The sequence below is a fragment of the Eublepharis macularius genome, chromosome 2, assembly GCF_028583425.1.
Source record: "Eublepharis macularius isolate TG4126 chromosome 2, MPM_Emac_v1.0, whole genome shotgun sequence".
NCBI classification, from domain to species: Eukaryota; Metazoa; Chordata; class Lepidosauria; order Squamata; family Eublepharidae; genus Eublepharis; species Eublepharis macularius.
In genome coordinates this window covers 3,819,572-3,845,160 of record NC_072791.1, presented here as the reverse complement: position 1 = coordinate 3,845,160, position 25,589 = coordinate 3,819,572, and the positions used below count along the sequence as shown (strand labels likewise).

Sequence of the window (25,589 nt, the reverse complement as noted above, 5' to 3'; positions counted from 1 at the left end):
AAAGGCCAACCCATCAGGAAATTCTCTTGCACATGCCCCATGGAAGAACAATGCTCTTGCCCAACTCTCATACATTTCAGTGGGTGAAAGAGTGCCCAGTGGGTGAAAGAGTGCCCAGTGCACATTTTCAATCCTGAATATGGTTAAGTCCAACAAACTCTGAATTACAACTGAGTAGGTCAAAGTTATCGATTTCCACAAATCCTTTCTCAGCTGAATTTCTCCCCAGATTTTGGTGTTCCATAAAAAAGACAAATAAGTGGGTCCTAGATCGAATCAAGCCTGAATTGTCCCTAGAAGCTAAAATGATAAAACTGAGGCTATTTTACTCTGGTGACATTATGAGAATACCAGATGCACTGGAAAATATAATAATGCTGGGAAAAGTGGAAGGCAGCAGGAAAAGAGGAAGACCTAAAACGAGATGGCTTAGCTCAATAAAAGAAGCCACGTCCTCCAGTTTGCAGGATCTGAGCAAGTCTGTTAATGATAGGTTGTTTTGGAGGTTTCCATAAGTCAGAGGCAATTTGACGGCACATACACAATTTCAAAAATATTTAACAGAGGAAAACGTGTAATGTTAGAATCCAGGTTCTCCTGGGGTAGTATTTCCAGAAGGCCTGCGCTATAAAGAAACTGAAACTAATGCCAAAGTTGATGATGATGTCCTCCTCCTCCTCCTCCTCCTCCTCTTCCTCCTCCATATTTTAGGATCAGAATGCAATGACGATGCTCTCATTCAAGCACCAGTGGGAGAAACGATAGCTGCCAGGGCTGACGAAAGGAAAATGGCACTGATGTAAGCAGGTCCTTTGAAAATGTGCCCCTTCCAATCCAAACCGCAGGAGAATGTGTAAGCCTGGGCTCTTCCCCAAAAGGATAGCAGAAAAGCCGGTTTGGGTATGGAGGACGGGGAAAGAACTATTGGAGCATGGCTTCATGTAGATGCTTAAAAAAACAAAACAAAAAACCCCCTCCAGTTTAAGCACCAAAGAGGAGAAAAAACGCCATGTGGAAACAGCCACAGTCAGACCACTGACCCAGAATGGTAAAGAGTCCAGAAGCACCTTTAAGACAAACCCACTTTATTGTAGCATAAGCTTCCGAGAACCACAGCTCTCATCGTCAGATGCATCTGATGAACAGAGCTGTGGTTCTCGAAAGCTTATGCTACAATAAAGTGGGTCAGGGCCAAGCTACACATGACGAATGACACTTGAACAGCAAGTGGATTGAGTGGAGGGCAAATGAACAGGGAGAAATACACTTGCCATTCAAGTGTCATTCGTCATGTGTAGCTTGGCCCTCAGTCTTAAAGGTGCTACTGGACTCTTGCAACTATAGACTAACATGGCTAACTCCTCTGGATCTATGACCCAGAATGGTTTATTCTGACAGGCAGCTGCTCTCTTGGATCTTTCCTATGAGAATCATAGGGCTGGAAGGCACCTCTAGGGTCATCTAGTCCAACCCCCTGCGCAATGCAGGAAATTCACAAATACCTCTGCCTGCTTAGTTTCATCCTCCTCTCCTCTCCTTTCCGCTCTGCTCAGGTGTCTTGCCACTGCAATAAGATTGAGACTCTATGATGCTTTCTGATACAAGACTATGTGAAGCTGCTTTCATAGAATTATAGAATTATAGTGTGGGAAGGGACATCCAGGGTCATCTAGTCCAACCTCCTGCATGATGCAGGAAATTCACAACTCTCCCCGCCTCGCCACACAGTGACCCCCCTGCTCCATGCCCAGAAGATGGCAAAACTCCATCAGGATCCCCGACCAAACTGGCCTGGGGACAATTGCTACCTGACCCCAAGGTGGCGACTGGCATTACCCTGGGCGTGTAGGAACGGGCCACGAGAACTAAGCCCTGATGCAACCCTTCCTGCCCTCCCTCTCATGATCAGCCTGTGTGTGTGTGATGTGCTGTCAAGTTGCCTCTGGCCTCTGGCGATCCTATGAACAAGAGGCCTCCAAAATGTCTTTGCTCAGACTTGCAAACTGCAGGGCGTGATTTCTTTTATTGATCTGCCCAGGTTCCCAGAATCAGCATTGCTGTCAGATGGCCCTCCAGCCTCTGATTAAAAACCTCCCCAAAAGGAGGTTGATATCCTTTAAGTGGAGATACCAGAGATCAAATCTGGGGCTTTGTACATGCGAAGCAGATGCCCTGCCACGGTGCTAGCCATCTCCCTTCTCTCTCTGTACTAATAACTAGCTTGAGGAGCATACAGAGTAAAGCCGCAGGGATTCTGGCAACCAGACCCAGGAGCGTTATTCTGGACACATCAAGCTGCATCCTGAGAAAACCGCATGTTCCCAAAAGAGCCTGATTAAAGGGAACTCATCAGAGGCATAAAAGAGACCGTGCGAATGCTCGGCAGATGAAGATGCTACAAATCAACGAGACCCCCGGAGAAATCCCACATCACGTCAAGCATTTGAATACTGGCAACAAAAACAACATTTGTTTAGCTACATCACTGCACATAACAATACAGGCAAAGAAAAAAACCATTCTGTCCCAAGGAGCTTGCCACCTCTGATTTGAGCGTGGGAGAGACAAGCATTCACTTGACTGTCAAAGTGTCAAAGATGAGCACGCAACAGATTTTTTTTTTTGTCTGTGCAGGACTTCCTTAGATATACTTAGAGAATTAAAAAGTGAGGCGCTGCCTGATACAGAAGCTCCGCTTTTTAACTGCGAAAGAGCACAGCTTTGCACACACACACACACACACACACACACACACGGAGCACATCATGCAAATCATACCCATTGCACTTGCCACTAGCCAAGTGTGTAAAACGACTCTGTTTAACAGCAGCCACAGCAACAAATCAAATGAATGTCTTCATTTCCAGGGGAGCAAAGTGATTTACTTTTCAATCAAATAACCGTATTTTGCCCTTAAAGTCTATGGGATAAATGCATACGGGGTAGTTCTGAAATGCTATGTCTTCCCCTCTCTCCCTACAGACGAAGCTACCAAATCTAGAGTCAGACCGGGTCTATCTAGGTCAACAGCAGATCTCCTGAGTCTGAGGGCGAGGCCTTTCACATCACCGGCTGCCTGATACATTTTTTAAAACTGATGATGTTGGCGACTGAACCTGTGCTCTACCATGGAGCTCCTCCTTAAACAAGTCTTTAAGTCTCTTTTTTTTAAAAAAAATATATTAATAGAGCTAAAAGCCCAATACAAAGGGCAAATAAAAGAAAGAAAGAAAGAAAGAAAGAAAGAAAGAAAGAAAGAAAGAAAGAAAGAAAGAAAGAAAGAAAGAAAGAAAGAAAGAAAGGAGCATACAAAAAGAAAAGACAAATTAGAAATAACAGAAAACAATACATGTTTCATTTCCCATTTTTCTCTACAACACCTATCTTATTTTAACAAACATCATACTTTAAATTTTAATCTCCCCAAAATTTCCTTTTCCACTATGGCCCCCCCTTCTATTTATTTTTCCCCAGATTTGTCTTCTTAAAAATCAAAACCATGAATCATCAAATGATTTTTCCTCGTTTCATGCAGAAAGTCAGGGCCAAGCTACACATGACGAATGCCACTTGAACAGCAAGTGTATTTCTCCCTGTTCACTTGCCCTCCACTCAATCCACTTGCCGTTCAAGTGTCCTTCATCATGTGTAGCTTGGCCCTCAGTTTCGTCCACTCTGATGGACCCGTGTTCTCCGAGATCACAGGCAGACACGTTCCGCATTATCTGCTACCTGATTGTGTAAATGAGAGATAGCAAGGGTCAGGGGGGCTTTTCTTCAGCCGGAACGCAGCGGAACACAGTTCCGGCACCTCTTGAAAATACTCACGTGTCCAGTGGCCCCGCCCCCCTGATCTCCAGACAGAGATCACTTCCCCTCATTTCCCTCTGAGAGCTCCATCACCTCTTTTCCCAGAAAAAACACTCTGCCAAAAGCTATACATGGGACATGCTACATGCAACAACCATGCTCTGCCACAGACCCCCTACTTTTGCAGTCTACAGTCCGTGGTGGGACGTTCTTTGAGCACGAATGAGTATATTTTGCCGAGGTTTTCCAGAATTCTGTTCTAGTACTGGTCAGTTGGTACGCTCTTCTCTGCGTTCTACTCCTCCAGCCTTCTGGTCTAACTTTTCCAAAAATGAACAAATATGTGTATTTGCCCCTGATTGTTTTCGATACGTGTCTTTTTCCTCCCTGCAAACTAATGACACACACCACTTTATGTTGTATACTGGTTACGTTGCAGTGCAAAGAGCAATCTCAATGCAATTACATGACACCATTTTGTACTTTGATTACGTCAATGCGCACATGTGCCGGTGAGTATTGGAAACTCATAAAAGAGGAAAAATAGCTACACACTTGAAAAAAAAAACAGCAACGTGTGCAGATCAGTCTGTAAATACAAACAGAAGACGGGACGATTGCTAAAGTGATGACGTCTCTTCAAAACCAACAGCAGGTTCTTTGGAACCCCCAAAATCTGGGACAAATTCAGATAGGGAGAGCCTTGTAAGCATTCTTACTTTTGTTGCTCTAAATAACTTCAGTTTATGCATCTTGCCATTTGCAAAAATCCCCCCCCCAACTTTCCCCCGCTTAGATGCACCCACACGCTTTACAAGAAACCAATTACTGAATTCTAAGATATCACCTTCTATTTATAGCTTATCACAGAGTCATCACAGACACAATCTTACATAATTGCTTCCTGAAAAAAAGCAGTGGAGTGTCTTATTAAACCACTCATCTCAGCCCTCCGTTGATTTCAGAAAGAACCCTGAGGTTTGCATTAAGGCAGACATGCAAACAGAGCTCCTCTGAAGGAACCCCACCGTCTCGCTCAAGAGCAACCACATTTCCTCATTCTGGAAGACTCCTCAATTCTTTTTTGGTTACAATGGCTGAATCCTTTGATCGGAATGAACAACAACAACAAACAACAACAACAACAACAAACAACAACAACATTATAATAAGAATGTATCTGAAGAAGTGAGCTGTGGCTCACGAAAGCACATACCCTACCACAGATTTTGTTAGTCTTATAGGTGCAATTTGACTTTTGCTTTTTTCCAATAATAACATTCGATTTACATACCGCCCTTCGGGACAACTTAACACCCACTCAGAGCTGTTTACAAAGTGTGTTATTATTATCCTCACAACAAACACCCTACGAGGGGGTGAGGCTGAGAGAGCTCTGAGAGAGCTGTGGCTGACCCAAGGTCGCCCAGCTGGCTTCAAGCAGAGGAGTGGGGAATCAAACCCGGCTCTCCAGATTAGAGTCCCGCGCTCTTGACCACTAGACTAAACTGGCTCTCATAAAGTTTCATTTTTAATGTTTAGGGGCAAAACATCTCAACCCTCCCTGCCCCCAAATAAATCCCTAGACATATTTCTCCCAAAATGCTACATGTTTAATACTGTACGTTTTGTTCACTTTTGGACACTTTCCACCATACTGTGTTTGATAGGACCAAAGAGCAAAAGTTAGTGAAAATTAAGCACTACTTCTATTCCCATGTATTCAAATAAATCTCTCCTACTGAAATCCATGAGAATTAAAAGTGCTTAACTTTGCTCGGGTTGGGCTCTCACCTAGCAGGGCCCATCCATACCGGATGTTTCTCAGAGGCATTCCTAACCCCCATTACATGTACCAGGAGAAAAGAACAAGAGTCCAGTAGCACCTATAAAGAGTTCAGTAGCACCTACTGGATTCTTGCTCTTTTCTACCGCTGCAGACAAACTAACCTGGCTACCTGCCAAAGAACTATAGAGACAGCCTTCTCAGGGCTGAGGATCTGACCTCCTGTTTGCAGCAGAAATCCTACCTTTTCAAATTGAATTTGGTATATTCTTAGAAAACAAAGAGCTGGAGGGCACCCCAAGGAGCATCTAGTCCATCCCCCCACACAATGAGGGAATTTCATACCTATCTCCCCCCTCACCTCCCATTTTTACTTTTTTTTAAAAAAAATAATTTATTTATGTTATTTATGCTAGGAAAAATGGAAGACAGTAGGAAAAGAGGAAGACTTCAACAAGATGGCTTGACTCAATATATGAAGCCATGTCCTCCAGTTTGCAGGATCTGAACAAGTCTGTTAGTGATGGGACATTTTGGAGGTCTCTCATTCATAGGGTTGCCATAGGTTGGAGGCGACTTGATGGCACATCACGCATGTTGTTTATAGTAATCCGTTCTTGGTGAGACTCAAGGTGGATTACGCAGTGTCAGTACTATACATGGGCACGATCCAAAAAATAATCCCGATTTAGCTCATCGTGATTCCGCGGCGGCGCCGAACCCAGCTACCCAAACCTCGCCGATCAAGTCCCATTTCCAATACAGAATCGGGAATTGGGAAGGCCAACGTGGGAGGGCACCCCACCACCAACACTCCCCCAGATGAGAGTGACCAGGTACTAGAGTGTGTAATACTGTGTGAGCCCTCAGCCAAGGAGGTGCCCACTGAGCTTGGCCCAAGCGCTAGGTAGCAGCCCTGGAAGCAGAGGACATAGCTCCCTATTCCCTAATTCCCTATCCGCTGAAGCCCAAAGCTAAAGCTCCCTCTCTCTCTCTCTCTTGTGCTTTCTCTCTCCAAAAGCGGCAAGCGAGAGCTCGCCTCTGTCCCACTCCACCCGCGAGCGGAAAGTGAAACTTTGTTGCGCAGCACATGGCTATTTATAAAGCCTGGGTCTGCTACGCAGGAGGGCTGTGTTTGGCCGTAAGAGCTGCCTCTCAGGCTTTGCAGGGATGAGGTTCGAGTGTCCATGGCTACAGAAGAACACCCCCTTCCCCCGCCCTCCCCTCTCTTCTCCCAAATGGACCAGACGGGGGCGCGCTTTTCTGGCTGCTCCGTGGTTGGAAGGAAGCCCTGCTGATCAAGGAAAGCTGGGCTTCCATTCGCCTTTCCAGGGCGACAGAAGGAGGGCAAACAGCTCCGGCATTCCCCAGGCTCCGTTTCCACGGGGCTCCGTTCCCTCGGGAACAGATGGCTGGCGCCAGACTGTCTGCAGACTGCAATCCCGAACGTAAACCGATCGATCCGATCGAGACCCGATAGAGCGCCCCACCCAAGCGCTGAACCAGGAGCCGTGGACAGAACCGATAAGCCCGGTCCCAATGGCGCAAACGCCAAAATCGGGGCAATTTTCAGACCGTAATTCCGATCGTGCCCATGTCTAGTCAGTACAGCCAATTTCAAAGACATTTCAATAAACTATGTAAGGGTCTATAAATGCAAATCTGCAAAACTTCAATACTAGCAGGTATCTAATATGGAGCTGAAGAAAGGCTAAACAGACCATGAGCAATGATAAGAATGACATATTAAACAGCATATAAACTATCCAGTAGGATCCTCCTTACAGCAACAGACAGTACATGCAAGTAACGTCTAAAGTCCCTAAACCTTTACTCAACTCTTTGGGACTACCTCTCTTCAGTACAGCCCTCCTACCTGAGTAAAAAGCTAGACTGAATAATTCACTTTTGCTAAATTTGCAGAAATCCAGGAGAGAGAGAGAGAAACTCCCTGACCTCTTCAGGTAGGCTGTTCCATATTGTGGGAAAATCAAAAAGAGTCCAGTAGCACCTTTAAGACTAACCAACTTTATTGTAGCATAAGCTTTCGAGAATCACAGTTCTCTTCGTCAGATGCATGGAGGGCAAGAAGACGAAGAGATCTGTGATTCTTTTTTTTTTTAATTTTTATTGGTGAGTACATAGTTATTACATACATTCCCCATCATACCTAATTTATTTCAACCCCCACCCTTTCCCTCCCCCCTCCTTATAGACTTCCAACAGCTTTCCAACCCTTAACCTATCTTATTACTTAACTTATTTTCCATTAAATTCTTCTAAATCATATATGTATTATATCTCTTACTCTAAGCTTATTCAAATTCTCTTATATATACTCTATCAAATCCACTAATATATCCATTCTCTACATGACTATTTAAACTGTATATTTTTTGATAAAGTCTCTTAATAGTAATACTGGCTTAGGTTAATTAATAGCTAAATTTTCCCATTAGTGGTAAAGTTACTTCTCTCACAGTTCTCACAGAATCACAGTTCTCTTCGTCAGATGCATGGAGAGCAAGAAGACGAAGACAACTGTGATTCTCGAAAGCTTATGCTACAATAAAGTTGGTTAGTCTTCAAGGTGCTACTGGACTCTTTTTGATTTTGCTACTACAGACTAACACAGCTAACTCCTCTGCATCTATGACCATATTGTGGGGGCCACCACAGAAAATGTACTGTATGGGCAGCTGCTAATTTCGCCCATGTGCAGGGCGGCACCTGCAGGAGCCCCTGTTCAGATGAGTGAAGCAGCCGTGGAGGAGCATAGAGAGAGAGGCGGTCTCATAGATATGCTCCACCAAGACCATGAAGAGCTTTGTATGTGATAGCTCTGTCACATAGAGCCTGCCTGCTCTATGCCCAAAGGAAGGCAAAAAAACCCCTCCAGGATCCCTGATCCATCTGGCCTGGAGGAAAATTCCTTCCTGGCCTCAGAGTGGGCATCGGCATTAACCTGGGCACATAAGGAAGGGTCATGAGAGCCAAGCACCAGCTCCTCCCTCCATGCCCTCCCTCTCCCGATCTGTGTACGTTCATATTGAGTCATAATAGCTGTCCGGTCTCTTCTTTAATACTTCCAAGGAAGGAGAGACCACCACCTCCCGAGGAAGCCTGTTCCACCAAGGAACCGCTCGAACTGTCAGGAAGTCCTTCCTAATGTTTGGCCCCAAACTCTTGTTTCTGGTCCAGCCCTCTGAGGCAACAGAAGACCACTCCGTCCTCTATGTGACAGCTCTTCAAATCCTTTAAGAGGGCTGTCCTACCACCTCTCAGTCACCTCCTCTTCAGGCTAAACATACCCGGTTCTTTCAACCTTTCCTCATAGAACTTGGTCTCCACCCCCTCGCTCTCTCTGTTTGCCCTCCTTTGGACACGTTCCAAAGACAGAGAGTCCCACCAGGTGTCTGCCAGGGTTTTAAAAAGCCCTGGTTGACGCAAGGCGAATCTCCTTGGGGCCAGGGATCACCAGCAGCTGTTTTTCTGCTGACAGGAGCATTCTCCGGGAAACACAGAGAGAGAGCGTATATATGGACAATTCCTTTATGTAGGTGTCATGCTCACAAGCCAGAGGGTGGCCACAGCGCACTCATGTCCACTGTTCTTTTTGGCATGCTCGTTCATGCCAAAATCAATGTATCTCATTGGCCTTGAAAGTAAAAAAAACCAAAAACAAAGCAAAAACACAACAACTTGTTGCCTAATTAGAATTTGTCTGTTCATTAGTAGAGTATTTTTACAGAGGGGAGGAGAGTGAAAGCTCCGCTCCACATAGCGGAAGATTGTTACCGATTCTCTTCTGCGTTTTCTCCAGTCTGAAACCCCCTTTGGCCATCTCACTGAAGTCACTGATCCTTGCTTTACTCCGATGTGGAAGCATGCGGCTATCGGTGGAGAAACAGCAGCCATCGACTCGTACGATGGCCTTGGGAAATAAAGCTTTCTTAATAAACCAGGGCACTTCAATCCCAGCAGCGAGACGCCAAGGCTCAGCTGCAAGCATTTGCTCAGAAAGGCAAATTACCCCATTGCTACAAGACAGAACGAGAACCGACTTACACTGGACAATGAGTTGAACCAGGGCTTCCCTCGGCTTGACGTTAAATCCATTGTACTGGCTGGTCTGACACCGGTAGGTCCCGGTCATCTCCCTCGAGACGTTAACAATCCTCAGGATCCCATCGTAGCTTTCCATCTGCATCGAGCCATCCGGCATGGGGACCTCCTTGTCCGCCCTGGACCACAGGATGATGGGCTTGGGTTTCCCGGTCACCTGACACTGCAATTCGACCGTATCTCCTTCCCGGGTGACCAAGGGCGACTTTTCTTGCGGAACAGTCAGATTGGGCGGAACTTCAAATGGGTGCAAACGAGAAAAAAGAAAGAAAAAAACAGGAAAGAGGGAAGCAAACATAGTGTGGTCAGTACATGGGAGTTCTCTTTGTTTCTTTCTGACAAACCCCCAATAAACAGAGGCTCTGGATGGAGGACCTCAGTTTCAAACCTCCAAGGACAGCCTTGCGGGGAGTAACTCTAGTTATTACATAAAGCACTGGTGCCCATCCTTTTTTGTACGCCGACCAAATTTACTTGATATGGTGCCCCATTGATTTATTGTCACATGAATTCTGGAACGTAGGTTTTGGGGCAGTTATTGTTTTCATGCCTTTGAACTGTGAGTTTGCCTATTTTTTATGACTGTAATTTAAGTTACCCAAGCAAAAGTTTACTTATCACACCAATTAATGTGGAGTCCATTGAAATATTTATTGCACTCAAAGTTATTCCAAGTTTTTTTTATCCTAATGTAAGAATACAACTATCTGATTGCAGGTTGTAGCTAAGAAAATTAGTCTTAAAATATACAGTTATACATGCAGTGTTAGATATAACAAACTAAGGACATTTTAATAGGGTTTTTTTCACACTAAAGTCCATTATGGCTAGATCAGGGGTAAGTGGTTACAGAGATTGAGTAAGAAAAACATGAAATTGAGATTGGAGTTGGATTGGAATTGAGTAGCTGAATTTCAAACCCAATGCTTGCTCCTCTCTTATAATATTGTTTTAGAATGGAAGAATCCCCCCTTTGTGTTCCATTTAAAGAACCACCATGATGAGGGGTGGCATCTTTCCTTATACCAGTGTCTGCCTACTCATATATAAAGGTGTTGTTAGGGAATTTTTAATAAAGACCCCTACCATTTTACTTATGTGAGCAAGGAACTTTGCCCGGCACGTGAAAGTTCTGGAAAACACCTAAACAGCACATTCTATGTCTCTTGTTGTAATTGTTACTATGCTGAGGGTCGGTATGATACTACACAACTATGCAAATACATAACTATAAGCATTTCTTATCTAGAATAAGGGTCCCACATTCAGCCTTCGACATTTCATATTGCAGATTGGAGAGCCGGTTTGGTGTAGTGGTTAAGAGCGGCAGAACTCTAATCTGGAGAGCTGGGTTTGATTCCCCCCTCCTCCGCTTGAAGCCAGCTGGGTGACCTTGGGTCAGTCACAGCTCTCTCAGAGCTCTCTCAGCCCCACCCACCTCACAGGGTGATGGTTGATGTGGAGATAACAGAACATACTTTGTAAACCGCTCTGAGTGGGCGTTAAGTTGTCCTGAAGGGTGGTATATAAATCTAATATTATATTCACGGATTTTTTTCTGGGAAAAGAGGTGGTGGAACTCAGTGGGTTGCCCTTGGAGAAAATGGTCACATGGCTGGTGGCCCCACCCCCTGATCTCCAGACAAAGGGGAGTTTAGATTGCCCTCTGCACCGTTGAGTGGCGCAGAGGGTAATCTAAACTCCCCTCTGTCTGGAGATCAGGGGGCGGGGCCACCAGCCATGTGACCATTTTCAAGAGGTTCCGGAACTCCGTTCCACCGCGTTCCTGCCAAAAAAAAGCCCTGATTCTATTCTATTCTATTCTATTCTATGGGGCCATAGCATCAAAATCGCAGGAGGTCGTCATAGCCCCTCTCTATACAGCCTTGGTCAGGCTGCACCTGGTCAGACCGCACCTGGAGTATTGTGTGCAGTTCTGGAGGCCTCACTTCAAAAAGGATGTGGACAAAATCGAGAGGGTGCAGAGGAGAGCGACGAGGATGATCAGGGGTCTGGAGACTGAGCCCTACAAGGAAAGGCTGAGAGCCTTGGGAATTTTAGTTTGGAGAAGAGGAGGTTGGGGGGGACATGATTGCTCTCTTTAAGTATTTGAAAGGCTGTCATTTGGAGGAGGGCAAGGAGCTGTTCCAGTTGGCAGCAGAGGGTAGGACCCGAAGCAATGGGCTAAAACTACATGCACAAAGGTACCGGCTGGATATTAGGAAAAACTTTTTCACGGTCAGAGTAGTTCAAAAGTGGAATCAGCTGCCTAGGGAGGTGGTGAGCTCCCCTTCACTGGCAGTTTTCAAGAAGAGGCTGGATGGATATTTGTCAGAGATGCTTTAGGCTGATCCTGCACTGGGCAGGGGGTTGGACTAGATGGTCTGTATGGCCCCTTCCAACTCTGTGATTCTATTATTATTATTGTTTATGTTCCGGCCTTACCACAAGGAACCAGAAAGGATTCTTATTTGTATTAAGTATTTTGATTCTATCTTGCCACTCAAAGTAACGGTGCCGTCATTCTCTGTAAGAGGATGTCTAAGTGAACTGTTTGTAATAACCTTTTTGATCTTTTGATTAAATTTGTTCTGTAAACCATTTAGCATTAAAGCATTTAAGCATAAAGTAGCTCAGGACGTATCAGGCCCTGGGAACTTCATGTGTCTGAGGTCTGAGTAACAATAAAATTCATCTTTCTCTGTATCACTCTGGTTGGTGTCTTGGATTATATTTGGGTAAGTGGTAGAAGGGAAATTTATAATTCGCAGCAGAGGAATATTAATTTTTTTCCCCTGTCAGGGGTGTCTAATTTTTCACGTGTAAAGAGGCACATTGGACGCAGGACGTGGAACATTCCCTCAGACACTTTTCTTCCAGGCTGGGTCACTTCCTGTATCAGAGGCAGGGTAGAGAACAAAAATGGGTGGCAAGGCGGTAGGGAAGGGGAAGGCGCCCACATGCTTCCCCCGTGGTAAGAATTAGACTCACTTTGGTTCACAGGCCCTGCCTTCTAGCACAGCTCTGGTAGGATATCAATATATGAAAACCATTCCAAATCCAAAGCTTAGCATGGATCTATGCATGCAGATGTTCTTGTCGCGCTTGTTGATTTACCAAGGATAGAAAGTGCTGTCAAGTCATATTTGACTTATTGTGACCCCCCTTGTGGGGTTTTCATGGAAAGAGTCTAACAGAGGTGGTTTGCCATTGCCTGCCTCTGCAACCCTGGTCTCTCTTGGAGGCCTCCCAACCAAGTATTAACCAAGGCCGACCCTGCTTAGCTTCTGAGATCTGATGAGATCAGGTTTGCCTGGACTATTCAGGTCTAGAGATGGGCACAAACAGCAATACAAACAAAAAAAAGTCACGAACAGCCCAATCTGCTGTTCGTGAACAAGCTGTTCATGAGGCCCCATTCTAAATGAACAGGTGGTTGTTGCAAGCCTCGTTCGTTGCTGTTCATCTTGCTGTTCGTCAAGCCAGACAGTCTGGCATCTGCAATCAATTCCCTTGGTAACTTAGGCAGGGATTGTTTGAACTCTGTCTGAACTGCTGTTGCCCTGGAAACCCCAATCTAAGCCCAATTTAGCTTGCTTGATAGGCAGGTCTTACTTTCAAGTGTGGAGCTCCAAATTTGTTACAAGGGAGCAAAGAGCAGGGGGGAGGGGGGCTCCCAGCTCTGGCTTCGGAGAGGAAGAGTCAGCTGCTGTTGGCATTTTGATAGAGTGCATTGGAGCCTGAATTTTTTTGTGTGTGGGGTGCGGTAGGGATCTACTCCTTCACGTTCCAGGGCCGCTGCCAGGCTCTGGGGCCAAGGTATTATTTATTATTGGTACCTTTCCTGGTGCCTGCTCAGGTCAGGTTTCTGGGAGTGGTGCCGTAGGGATCTTGACTTGGATGATGGCTGGAGGAGAGCCTGCTGGCCCCCACGAACAGCCAACCACGAACATGTTCGTGAACAGGCCATGTTCGTGGTTGTTTGTGAGTCCCCGTTTGTGGATGTCAACAGACAATGAACATCATGTTCATTTTTTTTTCTGTCCGTGCCCATCTCTATTCAGGTCAGGGAACAAAGAATTTTAAGGTGCACATATTCTCCCCCCCCTTTTTTTTTTTGGCAGGGCCTCAGTGTCTTCAACAACTTCACAGACATCCTCATCCATTTTCACAACATGCCAAGAATGTATGACTGGCACAGGTTTATTCAGAGAGCTTCACAGCTTGGACACGGGGTCCAAATTTAAGAGGCTTGCAGTACCTTAAAGATTAAAGAAGTTTTATTCTACCATAAACTTCCATGGACTACAGCCTGCTCTGACACACACATCTGACAAGACCATGCATCCGAAGAAGTGAATTTCTAATCCACAGAAGCTTACGTTCGAATAAAAGTGGATCTTTTTTTAAGGTCATAGATCCAGAAGAGTTAACCAGGTTAGTCTGTAGTTGCAAAATAGTAAAAAGTCCAGTAGCACCTTTAAGACTAACCACCACAGCTCTGTTGCCTCCTTCCCAGAAACAATGTTTTACTTTTAGGAACGCTGTTCACATTTGCTTCTCTGCTGAGGATCCCTCAATCTCCTCTTGCGGAAATAAAGCATATGCTGTGGCATGTGCTGGGTCTTATTCTGCTTGCTGAGCTCCACCGTAGCCCTGTGAGAACGACAACTGTCTCCCAGAACACCATTAGCACCCCCTGAAGTGGAACATTCTAGGAAGGGAACTTGCTTGGGGGGAGGGGCACATGTTCTGTCCACTATTACCGAAATCCTCAGGAGATAGATCAAGATGGGTAGGCGTGTTAGTCTGTCTGTAGCAGTAGGAAAGAGCAAGAGTCTAGTAGCACCTATAAGACTAACAACATTTATGGTAGGGTAGGAGATTTCGTGAGTCACAGCTCACTTCTTCAGACACAGCTAGAATGTGAGTCCATCTGTCCTTATATCTTTCCAGGGCTTTTTTTCTAGGGAGAGAGGTGAGGGATATCTCACCTGGGGAAACTCCCAGGAGGAGATGGCACGCTTCTCACTACATCTGCACGCGCACAGCGTGCACATGCTCCCAGGTCTGCACGATGACATTAGTTCCAGGAAGTGACATCATCACGCAGGCTGTGGTTGCCCTGGGAGCACTCCTGTGCTCCATGGGGGGGCCCATTCGACACAGATATGGCTAAATTTGGCCTGGCTCTGACCTGAATCAGCCCAGAACGGGCCGCTGTGCTACAAGGGAGCACTCCGCTGCCCAGCAGCAGCCAGATCTGGGCTTAGGACCAGATTCTGGCTGTTTAGGGCCCAAGTTGGGCTAAAACGGTCCCAAAACAGCCCGGGTTGGCCTGGAACAGGCTGCTGCCACATGGGAGAGCACTCCCTCGCCAGGTAGCAGCCCGATCCTGACTGTTTGGGGCTGGAATTGGGGACAAAATGGCCAAAAATTGCCCAAAATGGGCAGGATAGGACCAATCCTGGCCATTTTGGGCCCGATCCTGGCCGTTTGGTGCATGATGCAGAAATGGTCCCAAAGTGGCCAAAACGGGCCTGAAACAGCCCGGATTGGGCCTGAGTCTGCTGGAATGGGTCGCTGCCAAATGGAGGAAACCTCCCCTACCCAGCAACAGCCTGACCCGGGCTGTTCCAGCCCCAATCCGGGCTGTTATGGGCCCTAAATAGGCCCAAAATGGCCAAAACAGTCAGGAAATGACCCGGATTGGTCCCAAGTTAGCCAGGAATGAGCCTCTGCTGGGCGGAGGAACCATCCCCTGCCTGGCAGTGGGCCAATCCTGGCTGTTTAGGCCCTGATCCTGGCCTTTTCGGGCTCGATCCTGGCTGTTTTGGGCCTGAAATGGACCTGAAATGGCCAAAGCGGGCCCGAAATGGCCCAGATCAGTCCCAAGTTGGCCTGGAATAGGCTTCTGCCAGGTGGGGCAACCCTCTCCCACCCAGCAGCAGCCTGATTCTGGCCATTTTGGCCCTAATCTGGGCCGTTTCGGGCCCTACATGTGCCTAAAATGGCCAGAACGGACCCAAACAGCCCGGATTGGGCCAGAGTCTGTCTGGAACAGTGACCTGTGACTCATGAAAGCTCCTACCCTACCACAAATCTTGTTAGTCTTATAGGTGCTACTGGACTCTTGCTCTTTTCTTCAACATTCTCAGGTTTTGAACCGTATATTGGCTCGTCTTGCCCTGCCCATCCCTAGATTTAAGTCCATCTTCTAGACCCTCTTTTAACACTTGGTTTTATTTATTTCCAGAACATTTAGAAATGTATCTAACATCTTGACATTGAGAGACTATTAAAGCATGTCACAAAGCAGCAGAAAATCCAATACAAGAGAAACACGGTTTGCCGCAAAAGAGGAGGTATACCTGCTGAATAGTCAAATAGACTCTGACAACACCGTCTGACCCGGAATAAAGAGGCAAGGCATGTTTTTGAAAGCATGGCTATTTGTTTCCCTCTTCTTTGTATCTGTTTCTCACACTCTGCAAGCATATTCAGCAGAGGAAAGCAAAAGGTGGGGGGGAATCTCCACTAAAACGGGCATTTCTTTTGCAGACGAAGCCCACCGATTTTCTTTTTTAGCAACAGAAATGATCAGACTGAACAACACTAGCAACTTACCAGCGTCTTGGCTGACCCATTAATTATAGCCCAGACATCTACTTTTGTCATTATGCCTACAGACACAACTTTTGGTGCCATTTTAATAAGCACTTTGAACTGAAAAGCAAGTTCACACTTCCCTGTGCTGTGAAAGGCACTGGGGGAGGCGGTCCTCCCTCAGTAGGATGGAGGGCCCACCATCTAATAAGCGAGTGACATTTAATTAGCAATTTTCTTTTGTAGATAAAAGGTCAGTCAAGTGGAGTGCGGCTCACCCTGACATGGTGCACCGGAGCCCCAAGAGCCTGGGTAGATGCAATTGCAACCCGTGAGTCACACTTCCAAGCAACAAGGAGAAAGGGCCGTCTCCAGCCCTAAGAAAAGAAACATCACCTGGTAGTTTAGTGAGGCCGTTGGCCTGTGATCCTCCCCCTTTTTGAGGGAGGCATTAAGGTACTAAGCACTGAGCCAGGCCACAGCAACCTGCCAGCCAGCTCTGCTTGGCTTGAACAGCGCCAAGGCCTTTTCCAGCCTGGTTCTCCAAAACCCATTCAGAACTGACACTGGCGCTCCTAGCCGTACCCTGCAACTGAGCTACACGTAGTTCCCCCAAAGCAGGGACGCACAAACCCATATGGTGTCGGTTCTTTTCAGTTCACTTTCATTTGAGGAGTCCAGACTATTCCTTCCTAATTTTCTTCTAAAAAATTGAATTAAATTCATTTGTTTACCACTATTACACCTGCTGTTTTTTGCTATCAGTTTCGGTCTTTGGTGTCAACTGTGTCATCACTTGCATAATTCATGCTGACATCTTTTGGAAAGGATGCGAGAGTATGCTCCAGTTTTTGAGGGAAGGTGTGTTACACACAGGGAGTGGAGACATCAGCAAGCACGCACAAACACACACACACTCCTGATCAGGGGTCATTTTGTAGAAAAAGATCTGGAGGAACTCATTAGCACAACTCATTAGCATATGCCACACCCCTTGACATCACTGGAAGTGTCATTAGCATAACTGATTTGCATATGCCACACCCCCTGACATCACCTATCCTGGCTGTTTTGGACCCAATCCTGGCCATTCAGGGCCGAAATTGGGCCCAAAAAGGGTCAGAATTGGGCTGCTGCTGAGCGGGAGAGTGATCCACCACCCATAAGAGGCCCAATGCTGGCTGTTTTATGTCCAATCCTGGCCATTTTGGGCCCAATCCAGGCCAAAACGGGCCCAAAATGGCCGAGAGTCAGGTGGGTGGGGCCACCTGACATGTGACCTCTTCGGAGAACTACCGGAACTGCGTTCCTGCGCGTTCCCCCTCAAAATGAGCCCTGGTCTGATGCCTCCTAGGGGGCTGCCTCCTAACTTAACAGTCACTGAGGAAACATCCTTTGAGCATTCAAAGTCACCAACATACCAAAGGGCTGATAAGGCAGCAAAGCTGTAGCATTACAACAAACAAACAAACAAACAAACAAACAAACAAACAAACAAACAAACAAACAAACAAACAAACAAACAAACAAACTGCACTTCTAGACAGATTAGTGCTCCACTCAGAGCAGTGAGCACAGACATTGTCCCTCTTATCTATGTATGTATTTAAAGCATTTGTAGGCTGCCTTTCTGCCCAAATAGTAAAAATTCCAGTAGCACCTTTAAGACTAACCCACTTTGGGGGATTCTGCATGATCAATTTTGATTGGACTTTCTGAGCAGTCATGCCGCAGTGGAGTCCTACGAATCCATTTCTCCCCGATTCCACATTAGGCTTTTGTTTCGCACATTTCATTGGCTCAAAGTCCATCGTGCGGAATTTTTGACAGGATAAAAATCGATTCCTCATCGCTTTTTCCGGGGGAAGTGTCGAATGATGCACATCTTCATTTTTTAAAAAATTCCCCCCCCTCCCAAAAAAACGTTGCTACACATAAACGTTGCATCAAATAAACATATTGGATAGGCCAGAGCACTTCCCACCGATATTGTGGAAGAGTATTGGCTATTTACATTTGGAGGGAAAATTGTTACCAATGACCCCGCGTCTATCTTTCCCGCTTTCTTCGTGAGCGGTGTGGTTTAGTGATAGGTGTTGTGTTGAGGATGGTCTCTTTCTCCCTCCATGAAATGCCTAGACCACTAGTTGAACGCTGAAGTCCCTCCATCACACTTTCACTCTACCTCAGAAGCTGTCAGCTGTCAGCAAGCAACAAATAACAAATTTGGCATGTTGTAAAATGGACCCGTTATTGGTCAGCTGTTGCCATGTGACACAGGATATGTTTCTGCATAGATTTGTAGAAACGTTGCAACATTTTTTTACATTTTTTTTTTTAAAGAGGGGAAGGGAAAGGGTAGTGGGTGTAGCTTAGAAAACATGATTGGGCAATCAAATTAAGTTGATTCGAAGGGCGAAAGAAAAGGGCAAGGGTGGGGAGAACATCGGATAAAGAATTCCGCATGATTAAAATCCCTAATCTGCTGCGCATGGACAAATAAGTCGGGGGAAAGCAGGATGGAAAAAAACCGGACAAAACGTGCAGTGACTACGAATCTGCTGCTAGGATTGCCTTCCCACGTGTGGAAACACAAGAAAAAATCGAGGTCATTTAGAAGCTGAAGCCGGGAAAACCATTCGTGCGGAATTACCCTTTATTAAGACGTAAGCTTTCGAGAACCACAGTTCTCTTTGTCAGATGCATCGTCAGCTTTCGAGAACCACAGCTCTTTGTCAGATTAGTCTTAAAGGTGCTGCTGGACTTTTTCCCAGTTTTGCAACTATAGACTAACATGGCTAACTCCTCTGGATCTTTCTACTCAAATAGGGCGTCCAAGGCAGTGGACATTAATTTTTTTTTTTTAAATGAAACAATTCCAAATTTAAAATCATATCAAAACAATTCAAAACACACACACACACACAAACAAACACACAACACAAAGAACAGGGTGGAAGACCGGCAACAATTATTAAGGGGATGCCAAACAAAACTAAAAAGTTTTTACCCGCTGGCGGAAGACAGCGTTAGAGAGGGACGGACAAATTTCTCTGTGGAGAGAGTTCCAAAGTTTTGATGCCATGAATGAGAAGGCCCTTTCTCAGGTTGCCTCGGGTGGCAGGGAACTTTGAAGTGGGGCCTCTAAAGATGACTGGAGTGGATGGGCAGGTTCTTTCAGATATGCCGACACCAAACCCATATAGGGCTTTAAAGATCAATACCAGCACCTTGAATTGGGCCTGGAAACAAGCTGGGAGACAGTGCCAATGGAGCAAGAATGGAGTGTTATGGTCTTATGATCCACTCCAATCAGCATTCTGTACCAACTGCAGCTTCTGGACAGTCTTCAAGGGTTGACCCGTATATAGCGCACTGCAGTAGTCTAATCTAGATGGTACCAAAACATGAATCATGGTGGCAAGATCTTTTTTGCCTAGGAAAGGCCACAGCTGGTTCACCAGCCAAAGTTAAGGAAAGGCACTTTTGGCCACTATTACCACCTGCTTATCCAACAGGAGACCCAGGTCCAGCAGCACTCCTAAGCTATGAACCTGCTCCTTTAGGAGAAGTGCAACCCCATCTAGTACAGGAGATTATCCATTTAAACATCATTTAGGATATGTACTGAGTGTAGTAGGGGGCAGGAACTGCCTATCTTCACCTTTTCTTTTTACTCTTGCTCAGCTGAATGCTTGAATGGACCATGTGTATTATCTTTATTCATTGTTTAAACTTTCTTATATTTTGAACATTTTAAGATCACAACTAGATGTGACGGCATCCCTGGGTCTGATCTGGGGATGCTGCTGCCACTTTAGAGCCTCACAGAGATAATTTCAATGCTGTGATGGGGTCCACAGCACAATGAAACCAGACACTTTTCTCTCCCCACCCAGCCAGTTTGGTGTAGTGGTTAAAAGTGCGGGACTCTAATCTGGAGAACCAGGTTTGATTCCCCACTCCTCTACTTGAAGCCAGCTGGGTCAGTCACAGCTCTCTCAGGGCTCTCACAGCCCCACCCACCTCACAGGGTGATTATTGTTGTGGGGATAATTATGACATACTTTCTAAACCACTCTGAGTGGGCATTAAGTTGTCCTGAAGGGCAGTATATAAATTGAATGTTGTTGTTATTGTTATTATTATGATGCCTTTTCAAGTGCCTGCAGTGTGAAAATACTGGATAAAGATACATGAAGAGATCCAGACGATTTCCAAACTCAGATTTGAGTTGCATCCAAAAAACATGTTATTACTATGTTTTTTGGATTATCCTACCAAATGATGTCAGAAAAGAACAGGGAGACCTTTTTCGTTACATGGTGAGAGCAGAAAGAGTGCTGTATGGAGCGAGATGGAAAACAGGTATCTCCCATGAGGTAGCAGAGTGGATAGATAAGGTCTATGAATATGCATCAATGGCCAAATTAACGACTTATGTACATAATAGACCAATACTTGAATTTTGGGGGAAATGGAAGGATTTCTTTGACTACTTAGGCCAGAACTAAAATTAATTAAGGTAACTCGGTACAAAGATAAGAGGATAAAACACAGGGAAAAGATTAATCAAAATAGTTGATATTAAAGTTTGTATAAGCATAAATGACCAAGGAGAGGGAACGAGAGGTATTATACAGTTAAGTTCTGTTATTAAAAATACTTTTGACAGTTTTTTTTTATCAGTCTAATTCAATTTCTAATTTGGTGCTTGTTTAAGTTGTAAACTAATTTTAAATCCAATATTTGTAGAAGTCACCCTAAGTCTCAAACTAATCTCAATGTACTGTTTGTATAAGCTTTTTTATGCACTTTCTATTGTCATATCTTATCTTTTCTTTTAGAATAAAATTTCTATACATTAAAAAAAAAAGAATTTCTGGTCTGGTTGCACTGTATGTTCAGTCAGGCGATGATTACACACGGCTTACCTGAAGCTGGAACGTTGCGGAACATGCCGGAAAAAACGCGGAAGATCGTGTTTTCTCACGTGAGTTTTGTGCGACATCGCGCAAAACTCGCACGAGTAAACGCGATCTTCCGCGTTTTTTCCGGCATGTTCTGCAACTTTCTGGCTTCAGGTAAGCCATGCAGAATCAGCCAGGATGAAGCCCAACAGAATTTTTAAACCCACCCTGTTAAAATAGCAGCAGTGCCTTCAGATCAGACCCGGGGATACCGTCACGTCTAGTTATACCTTGAGCCCGATTTTTGGAAACACACCCTGTCTGTTTGGTCATGGTATCAAAAGAGCAGTAAATGGAGGGGCAGTTACTGAATATCAGTTAATATCAACCTTTTATTCCTCTTTGGCCTTCAGTTGGATGCTCCAGGAGACGAGATCTTAAGCAATCTTTCAGTTAAGTGCTCAAACTGTGGGTGGTTCATGTACAGAATGTGGTGCTGATGGATAGGAGAGAAACATTTCTGCATACTTGAGAATTGTTCCTGAACCCCGTAAATACAAGAAGTCACGAACGACTTTCAAATGCACAGTGAGACAAAACTAGTTTCAGTCGAGTGTGCGACGAAGTCATTCACTCAGTACAACTCAATACAGGACTGATACCTGACAAGAGCATCAAGGGATAGGTGCTCCACCTCTGTTTCCCCCCTCCCCCTCCTTGCTCAGTTTTCCTTGCTCATGGCAGGGTATTGAATTTAAGAGGAGCCATAATCCATCTCTGCCTGAAGAAGCTTCAGGTACAGCCGTCTGATGGATGCTGCTGCTACATCTCATCGCTCTCCCAAATGAATCCATGTCTAGTGACAATAACACACTGGCTACTTTTTGCTAGGAAAGGGACGCACCACTGCACCCAATGGCTCTCTCGGCTTTCTTCTGGCCAGATGGTTGCACACGCTCTTCGTCCATTATTCATCCATCATGGTTACAGCATCCAATAGCCCCCCCCACACACACACACCTTGCTTTTTGCCAAGATGAAGTTTGCTAAAGAATTAACAATCCCCCTCCCCCTGCAAAATTATGTGCAAGTCCATCAGTTTCTCTTCCACTGGTTTAAGAGGTCAGCAAAACTAGGTACTTTGGAGACAAGGGAAACACTTAACAAGAACTGCAAGAACTTCCAGGGCGTAAACTTTCGGGAATCAAGCTCCCTTCATCAGATACAAGTATGGACGGAGATCTCTGAGTCTTTATATCCCAGTCAACTTCTTCTTTCACTAGAGATAGGATTCTTCTCTCAGTACAGATGCTGATTTTCTGCTAATTACATTTCACACTGTACCTCTATGTCCTATCTTGGTGGCAGTGGAGAGTGCTCTCAAGTCATAGCTGAATTATGGCGACCCCTGGTGGGGTCCTCATGGCAAGAGACTAACAGAGGCGGTGACTTCTTTGCAATACCCCTCCCACCTTCTGACTCCGATATAAAGACTCAGAGATCTGAATTCCTATCATTTCCTGAGAAAGCTGCCTTGAGCTCATACTTGTCATGTCTGCATAACATTCCTCCGTGCCATTCATATGTTATCTGCTCCCTGTATTGAATTCCTCACACTGTTTGACTATATGCTCTCTTATTATGCTCATGTACTATGACTATTATATTCATGCCATCTCGAGCTTGCCTAAAACCGAAAGTACGAATGTCGAGACTGTTATTTCTGAAGCCTGCTTCCATCCTGACTTTGTACAAAAATGTAACTCTTCACAAGAGACAGAGGGAGGTGAATTCCTTGTAATCTTCTGGCTTTCTCTGGCCAGACAAAGCTGTTGTGTTTCTCATGAGAATTGGGACTTTCGCGCCTTTTTGCTAACTGCCCCAGGGGAGGGGAGGAATCCTGCTCCTTATATTAAAGTGCATCCGCTTGTATTCTCATTCCTGCCAATTTTCCTAGTCATCTTTGGAAGTACCTGTGAACCTATTGGATCTCTGTCATCTTTGGAAGTACCTGTGAACCTATTGGATCTCTGTCATCTTTGGAAGTACCTGTGAACCTATTGGATCTCTGTAATAAAACCTTTTCAACCAAGACCCTGGAGTACTTGCTGTGAGGGGTTTGGGGATCTGTCTGTCATGGACTGCCGTCCCTAGAACTGACAATACCCTAGAAATCTTGTTGGCCTTTAAGGTGCCACTGAACTCGAACCTTGCTCATCTGCTTCAGACTAACATGGCCAATCACCTGAAAGTATTAACAAGTACTGGCTTACCACTGACTTTCTCCCATAGCAACATTCAAGGTGACTTCAGAGGCTCCTGTGGGGATAAGGATCAATGACTGGACGCTTGATCTTGATGACAGCAAGGTGGTCTGTGAGTGCAGGCATGGAGTCTCTCAGCTCTAAGTGCCATTTTCCTGACCTGGGAAATGGCCCTGCTGAAAGGGCTTTGCATCATTGCATTTTTAAAAGAGCTGAGAGCTGCAGCCATGGCACTCCCAGAGTCTCGTGTGCTTTGATCTTGATGACATCGAATTTAAAGAACTGCCATGTGCTGAGTTTGGGGCTGCCTTTGGAGACTGTCCAGTTGCATCAAAATGCAGTAGGAGGCCTGCTGGCCAGCCTAGCTTACAGAAAGCATAAATCTGGCCAATTTCTTTAAAAAATGAGCAACCCTACACTGGCTACCAATTTATTTCTGGGTACAATTCAATGTGCCAATTCTTTTACAGCTCTTTGAAGTCTGGGACAAGGGTACCTGAAGGACCACGAGCTCCTCTGCAAATAGCGTGAGAGCTAATTTCCTTTCTGTGTCCACCCACCATCACAGGTAAGGTTTGTCCAGAGGCAGGGATTCTACTCCCCTTGCCCTAAACAAGCAGGAAGCCTGGGGCTGGGCAGAGGTCTCTGGCAACTCAGGATATTAAATAGCTACCCCTACCCCTAACCCCTGCCCCCACGCTCCCACCTCTGCCCCTCCCTACCTAGCCAGTGGGGGGGGGCTCGCACCTTCCATGTGTGCCCCCCTGTGGTAATGCGTGCCCCCGCGCACAGCAGCCGCCAGGATCAGGCCTGTTTTGGCCTGGATTGGGGCCCCTGTGGAGTGCAGGAGCATTCCTGCGCTCCGCAGAGGCCCATAACGGGCCTGATCTGCGGCAAAATGGGGCCAATCTGTGCCTGTTTTGGCGTGGATCTGGCCCGTTTGGGCACGAATTGGGCCTGTTGTGGGCCCCTGCGGAGCGCAGGAACACTCCTGCACTCAGAAGGAGCCCAAAATGGGCCCGGCCCATGCCAAAACGGGCCCAATGTGCACCCGTTTTGGCGTGGATCGGGCCCGTTTTGGGCTGCTGCGAAGCAGCCCCCAACGGCACAATCCAGGGGCTGCGTGATGACATCATTTCACAGAAGTGACATCATCACGCTTGCAGGAGCGTGCGTGCACCCCCTGCCCCCAGGTAAGAGCCAGGCCCCAATCTCCCGCTGGGAGATTGAGGGGGCCTGGCAACCCTAGTTCACAGGGATCATTTTACCATATTAATTACATATCGAGGGTGGCATCATTCCAAGATTATGCAAAACATTCCATTGCAGGTCGGGGCGGGGTGGGGGGACAGCTCTGAGTTAACGCTGAGTCACGATGAATGTGCATAACTCGCTGGTCAGTCCATCACAAGTTCTGCCCACGCAGGTCTGTAGCTGGGGCTCCCTGAAATGGACCTTTGTCCCCAGGGATTATGCTCTCAGATCTGAGGCAGCACTTCTGCAGCCAAACTTCTTTCTGAGCTGCACTGCAGAGAGAGAGAGAGGCTGCAATTCTAATAAAGTGGAGGCCAATGTGGACTTTTTGGATCTGTATTTTCCCTCTCTCTGCTACTGAAATCTACCCCCTCCATGCCCTTGGTCTATTTATTTCTTGGTTTCTCTGGCTGCTGTTGTAAAATTGAGCCTGAAAGGGTTTGGATAGCAGGCCTCTAGCATGGGAAAAAAGGGAAGGTCAGCCACCAGGATCAAAGTAGGGTTGCCCAGGTCGTTTCTGGCAACTGGTGGGTGGTGGAGGGGGGCAGCAAGAACTCACCTCAGTCCTCCTTGAGCACCCTGGGTCATGGCTGCGGTTTGTTGGAGCTAATTTCTGATGAACCGCGACAAACCGCTATGTTTTTTAGAGTAGTTCATATGGTTCGTTTTTCGGTTCATCACTGCAGACGGTGACGATTAATCTGTTAGGCAACACAGGGGATGGGCTTTTTGCAGCCCTTCTGTAGCCCTGGAAGTGACGAACCCATGAACCAAACAAACCGATTAGCGAACCGGGTAAGTTCATGGTGGTTTGCGAAACACAACAAACCACAA

The 25,589-nt window shown here is 46.0% G+C and overlaps 1 protein-coding gene across 1 annotated transcript in view; it reads right to left on the bottom strand.

Annotated features, from left to right (window-relative positions):
• The window catches only part of MDGA2 (MAM domain containing glycosylphosphatidylinositol anchor 2), a 680,911-nt gene that overhangs the window by 227,711 nt on the left and 427,611 nt on the right, over positions 1-25,589 (bottom strand). The window contains exon 8 of the mRNA XM_054971659.1: positions 9,665-9,958. Coding sequence (XP_054827634.1) covers positions 9,665-9,958 — 294 coding nt within the window. The remainder of the gene's footprint in view (positions 1-9,664; positions 9,959-25,589) is intronic.